The 6,000-nt window shown below is 50.8% G+C and overlaps 3 protein-coding genes across 3 annotated transcripts in view; all 3 read left to right on the top strand.

Moving 5' to 3' along the window:
• Window positions 1-1,010, top strand: part of Pmar_PMAR016566 (conserved hypothetical protein) — a gene marked incomplete at both ends in the record, with an annotated part of 2,083 nt that extends 1,073 nt beyond the window's left edge. Inside the window, 6 exons of the mRNA XM_002780325.1 lie at window positions 68-176; window positions 225-324; window positions 371-454; window positions 505-632; window positions 684-781; window positions 826-1,010. Coding sequence (XP_002780371.1) covers window positions 68-176; window positions 225-324; window positions 371-454; window positions 505-632; window positions 684-781; window positions 826-1,010 — 704 coding nt within the window. The remainder of the gene's footprint in view (window positions 1-67; window positions 177-224; window positions 325-370; window positions 455-504; window positions 633-683; window positions 782-825) is intronic.
• Window positions 1,011-1,347: 337 nt separating this feature from the next.
• On the top strand, window positions 1,348-2,567 carry Pmar_PMAR016565 (hypothetical protein). Its single transcript, XM_002780324.1, has 3 exons — window positions 1,348-1,434; window positions 1,480-1,560; window positions 1,688-2,567. Exons 1-3 carry the CDS (start codon window positions 1,384-1,386, stop codon window positions 2,321-2,323), a joined length of 768 nt encoding a protein of 255 aa, XP_002780370.1. The 5' UTR covers window positions 1,348-1,383; the 3' UTR covers window positions 2,324-2,567.
• A 375-nt stretch (window positions 2,568-2,942) lies between these two features.
• On the top strand, window positions 2,943-5,871 carry Pmar_PMAR016564 (conserved hypothetical protein; the record flags this gene model as incomplete). The annotated part of the gene is made up of 9 exons (XM_002780323.1): window positions 2,943-2,951; window positions 3,095-3,201; window positions 3,250-3,340; window positions 3,389-3,485; window positions 3,530-3,625; window positions 3,673-3,814; window positions 3,870-3,993; window positions 4,038-5,493; window positions 5,768-5,871. The coding sequence occupies 9 exons, from the start codon at window positions 2,943-2,945 to the stop codon at window positions 5,869-5,871; spliced, it is 2,226 nt and encodes a 741-aa protein (XP_002780369.1).
• Window positions 5,872-6,000: the final 129 nt, after the last annotated feature.

Raw genomic sequence — 6,000 nt, 5'->3', positions numbered from 1 at the left:
TGTGTGAGCTCATTGGGTGGCATTAGACCGATTGCTCATGGTTCTGCTGCAAATATCCATGCTGTAGGTATTTCCCATGGTCAAGCTGGTGCCAGAGAACATGGTCATCGTAGAGAACTTTATCGACATCTTGCTGAGGACATGGATACTCATGTTGTCACTGCTGATTTGAGAGGGTGGGCAGCTCACAACATCATCACAGTTCACATTCGGAGTGAGTCTAGGTACGGAGACTCTACTGGGTTCCCTTATGTTGATGGGATCACCGAGGATATCAGGACGGTCACTGACTGGGCCATCGATAATGTTTCGAGGGAACTAAACGTAGTAGTCAGCGGATGAGCCGACTCATCGTCAAAAGCACCATTAGTTACCTCTTTATGTGTATGGTCATTCTTTGGGAGGCCCAGAGGCCGTCTATGCGGCTCTCCATGCACTTGATAGAAACCAGCAAGTGAGACCTCTTGTCCACCCTTACTCGAGTCAGTGACTGTTGTTGTCTAGGTCAGCGGGGTGATATTGGAATCGACATTCCCTACCTTTGAGGAAGTCGCAGCTGACCATATCTCTACCTGGTTCTTATGGATCTTCCCTCGGTCCATCAGGCTGGGCATTATCCGATGGGGCTTCTTGTCAGACCACATCCTCCGTGTCAGCATGAATCCCACTGAGTGGCTGTTCAGGTTCGCCCTCCAGGGCTCGGAGTTCCGCTTCGATACGGCCAGGCTACTGCGAGATTTACAAGGTCGTGACCCGCAAATACCCATTGTGAATTTGCATGGTGAGTTAACTGCGAATGGGTTCTCTGAACTGGTCTCATCTTAGGCACTAAGGATTGGGAAATATCTCCTAATGCAATGGAGGAGCTGGCAGACTGCGTTGATAGTGTTAACTACACTAAAGTTCCAATTCGAGGGGGTGGTCACAGTACTAATATATATCCTCCTCAAGGGGAGCAGTTCCTCGAATCCCTCAAGAGCTGGTTCTCTAATGTGGAAGAACATCATTGAAAATGTTCACTAACTGCTTCTTCCTATCATAACCTACAAGCTGAATTATAATGGAAGTAATCGTGCTTCCCTCGAGGGCCTCCAGCCCTCATGGAAGATATGTTGTGTTCCCGCGGCCATATGTCGTACGATAATAATCGCTTCCACTTCACATGAATTCCAAGGGTTTATTATAGGGTTGATAGATGTGATGACGATTAGCACGCATGCGCATAGCGATATATTTCTAGCATTTTGAGTGATGATCTTGGTGTAACAGTGCATGACAGCTCTCGATACCAGCGTCCTGGGATTGTCTATTTCCGACTCTGTTTGTGGTCATTCATCGCAACTTGACAGTTACTTTCTGTTCTCTATTTATTCAATACCACAAATGTTCGAAGATATTCCCTCGCAACCTTCCCGTGGCCGTTCCACTGGGGACGTAAGACAACTAGCCCAAGACTATGATCGTATCATCCTCTCGCAGGTGTATCCAACAGTTGAAGGCTTGGAGAGCGAGTTGAGTCATAAACACGATACTGTTAAAGATGCTATCCTGCATGAACGTGTAAGTCCAAATACACCCGGTAGTCGTAGAAGTATGCGATTCTAGTGGAGTAGTTCCCTTCATTTCGTTATCTGAAGGGGAATTCTCGTATTTAGAGGCAAACTCGTTCATGGCTGCTGTTTGGCAGGTACCTCGTCTGCCTCTCAACCACCAGCCTATCATTGGTCTGTCGCACCAGGCCACAGAGGTTGGTAAAGTGATTGATGTGGTCACACATCGTGATGATACCTCGTCTGAGCTACAGTATGCACACGATCATCCTGCAGCTCCGTCGAAGGGGGGGCTTCAGCCAACTGGAGGGGAGCCTCGTAGAACTCCAGTGGTCCTGCCGAGCCGTGCTGAGGTGGCGGCGGCCTCTTCCGAGGAGTCCTACGACCATTCTGCTGGTGCTGTTGTAAAGACGGTCACATCTTATCCGCCGAATGGCAAGCCTGGCTACGCGAACAAGGGGGAATTTGACCGCTTAGTGTGGGAGAAGAGCAAGGCCGATGCATGCCTGGGAAACCGTGAAAATTGCACGGCACATGATCTCTCCCTGATGCACAACGAGTTTAATTTGGACAATGCCAACAGGGTAAAGGAGTCTGGTCTGCCCTCCTGCACACTGGAGAGGGAGCAACACACGGCCCTCATACGTGATGAAGATGCTCTCAATCATCATCACAGAGAGCCGATTGCCCACTTCTTCAGTAATCCACTCGTCACCTATGAGAACCATGTACTCGCACAGCAGATCTATGCTGACAAACAGGAGACCTTCTAGGCTGTGCACGCCCCTGCTCCGACCACTCAGTGATGGGCTACACCACTAGCATGATGATCTTTTGAGAAACTATTCAATAACGGATATTCACCCTTTTCCTTTCCGTTTTTTCTCTATCATAATAATTCTGTATGTTTTAAGTTTCTTCGATGTCCATGAAGGCGACCATTTCTATCACAAGCTGATGTCGTCCAAATACCACGCAACTGGAGTACTACTTCAGTGCTTCGCCAACTATCTCATGTTCGAGGAGGTGAGATTCATCACATCTCGTTTGGGTGTTGAGTTCTGCCCAGTGAGTTCTGCAAGCCGGCTGACGCTGACAGAATGCAAGAAGGATCGACTGAGCTCCCGATCGGATTCATAACCCTCCCCATGCTTTGTTGATGAATCCCACTCGGTAGTTTCTTCCTGTTAATGTTTAACGATGCTTAGAAGAACCACTCCTGTTTTAAGACGGCATGTTGCTGCTCATATGCGACCTCTTGCCTCTAGGTCATATCGTTTTCCTCGACATTTTTATAAGGAGCCGGTCGTCGTAGCGCCGAGGGCTCCCCACTCGGCTCCCCACTCCTCTTATGGGGAGGCAGTGGCTAATAAAGTCGATCAGTTAGTGAAGATGGCTGGGGTAAGCAGGCCTTATCACTCAGCGTGACACCTCTCCTGTATAATACAGCGCCATAACGAGTTTACATAAGTTGCAAGGATTCACAACAAACCCTTTCGTATTATTGCTGTTGTTGTTGTTGTTGTTGCTGTTGCCTTTCTAAGTTCGATGAGTCCGTTGTCATCCCGACTATCTGTATAGGTCCGTTCACGTCGGCTACAACTAGCAGCTGGCCTAGTTGGCTTCTCTCTGTTTGCCTTGTGGCTGAATCGTGAGAGAATAACATCATCAGTAACTGCCTCTAGCTTTGAGGTCACAGGTCCAATCTCATCATCTGTCAGGTCGGCACTCAGGGAGCAAGTGTTGTTCGGGAGACCATCAGTAACAAAGACCTTCAGGATGCTGCTGAGGTATCACAACACTCCCCTCTCTTGTATGCTCCTCCCCTCTTATCGTAGGCTACCGTCCGGCGGATGTTGGAGCAGATCCTGGCCGATGAGTCCTTGAGAGGGGTTGCTGGTGGCTGGCTCATGCAGCTCCTCAATGGCATGCAGAGTGAGCTAACCTACTCCACTGACTCTATCTGTACACCAACTCAGATGACATCGGAGATTTGATGGCAAAGGTTATCCGCCTTAATGCAGTACAACAGGCCGCTAAGGACCTTGTTGCTGGTTTATGCAAAGACCCCTATAGTGAGTTCATTCAAGGCAGTTCCTATCGTGGACTGCAGTATGATCAGTTATCCAACAAGTGTCATCCTTGGTGGTTTCTACCATCTATATGCAAGTCGTTCAAGATGCCGCCGCTAAGTGGACGGGTGATCTCGTCATACGGCCAGATGTTCAGGAGAAGCTAAACCAGACGACTTCGGATACCCTCAGGTGCCATCATTACTCTCGCTCTCTCCCCTTGGGATCGGCTCCCTATCCTTCCCAGATCCCAGATGGTTTACGACACCGTTCAAGAAGTGGCCATTCGGGTCACGCAGGGTGTCATCAACGACCCTGCCACCTCTGAAGTGCTCAAGGAGAGGTTGACAGAGGTTGCAGCGGATAAGGAAGTACGAGTCAGTGGAAAGTCTAATGCCTCAGTATTCCCCTTCAGCTGCAAGCAGCTCTCAGTGACTCCGCATGGCGTGTCGTGTCTCGAAGTCTCAACCCCTTCGCCAAACACCCCGAGATCACTAATGGCAGGGATCAATCGGCTGAGGTCATCGAGGACGAGGAGAAGGACGCAGTGCCCTCTGTCGAGCAAGCGACTGCAATACCGAGTGCAGAGTCTGTGAATGAACCTCGAGCCTCGGAAGAAGAGAGGATAACTCCAGAAGTACATAACGAGGAGAATGTGCCCTCAGTTGAGGAGAGCCCCCAAGTGGACGCAACGTGGAAGATGTTGGTCGTAGGAGATGAGGGAGTTGGAGGAGGAGGAGGAGGATTGACGACACCGGTGGGTGAGGCGAGTGTTGAGCCTAGTGAAGAACAAACGCCACAAGAAGCTACGCCTCCTCAAACGCTTGAAAGTGATCTTGATTCGCAGCACAGAGAGTCGGTACCATCAGAAGAAGCAGCCGAGGTCGAGGTTCCATTTGAAGTGGTCGAAGTGGAAGTGCCGTTCTCGATGAGCGACGCCGATGTGGAGACATCAGCCAAGCCGTCCGTCGATGCCACCCCTGAGGCCACCTCAAGGCCTCTGCCGGACATGCTGATAGCAACGGCCCAGAAGGTCAGGGAGAGTTACCGCAAGTACCGCGATCGAGTTAGGGAGGCCAAGGATACTTTGATGACGCGCTGGAGGATGCGACGGAAAGCGAGGGAAGATGATTCAGAGAGGCGCTTGTTCAGTGGAGCTTTGCGACGCTTGTCTGGAGAGGGAGAAGAGGAGGCTACGAAGGGCGACGACCAGAGCTCAATGCAGCAGCAAACGGCTGATGAAGGTATTCCTGACAGAGAGGAGCCCACGATTTGTACCGCTGACTTAGCGGAAAGCACATCTATCCGCTCGACTCCGGAAGAGTCCGAAGTGGTAGTGGACACTGCGAGGGAAGAGCTAGCGACTACTGCTGCTGGTGGAACAGCTTTTGATAAGACTGGGGAGGAGACAGGGGATGCTGCCAGGATGGAAGAGCCCACCACTGTTGGTGCTGACGGAATGAGTAGCACAGCTCTCGACTCGGTGGAGGTGGTTGCAGAGATAACCCCGGATGAATGTGCAACAGGGACGTCTGCTAAACAAGATGATGCGGACTCGGTGGATGCTGACAGTGCATCTACCGTGGAGGTTCCACCTCCCGTGGATAATGGTGCTGCAAAAACAGCGGTTCAGCAGCCAGGAGAGAGTTATTCAAGCGAGCAAGAGGGGATCTCGATGACGAGCGATGAGGGAACAACAACACAGCAACCGTCTGTCACCGTTCTTGCGGTGGACGATGATCTGTCGACAACGTCCGTTGCTTCCCCCGAGGCCAAGACCGTCGAGAGTGTTAGTGAAGAGTTTATGGAAATTGGTGATCCGACTGGCGCGAGCATCTCGGTTGTGGAGGATACACACCCCATTGATGAGGGTGAGATTGACACTTCCGTTGTCGATGCCTTACATGAAACGCGGAGTCCATCGAGTACGACCGACGGAATTACAAGTGATGATCTTCCTCTTGGCGGGGAACTATCGTCCGAAGATGTTCGAGAGACCGAAACAAGGGTCGGGGACTCTTTGGGCACCGCACATGGTCCAGCGTCTGCGACTACAACAACAGGAGATGGCAGTGCGACCGAGGTTGTTGAAATGATGAGCTATGAGCAAGCTGACCCTGATGCGCGTGATGTGGTGGTCGTCAGTTCTCCACAGGGAACTCCCAATCAAACTCAACAAGAAGATACAGAAGTTGTCGGTGTCGGCAACGCTGATGCGTCCTCGATGGTTCACAGTCATCACAATATAGCTTCAACTCTACCTCTTTTTGTAGCATTTGAGCCAGTTTTTCTACCCGTCGTATGGAGTTACTCTTCTATACCGTTTGCAGTTCCTACTGTGTTTGAGCTAAGCGCCAACTCAGAACCCCCCTCGGCCT

This window comes from Perkinsus marinus, assembly GCF_000006405.1.
Source record: "Perkinsus marinus ATCC 50983 genomic scaffold scf_1104296944406, whole genome shotgun sequence".
Taxonomy (NCBI): Eukaryota; Perkinsozoa; order Perkinsida; family Perkinsidae; genus Perkinsus; species Perkinsus marinus.
This window is presented reverse-complemented; position numbering and strand designations above follow the sequence as displayed.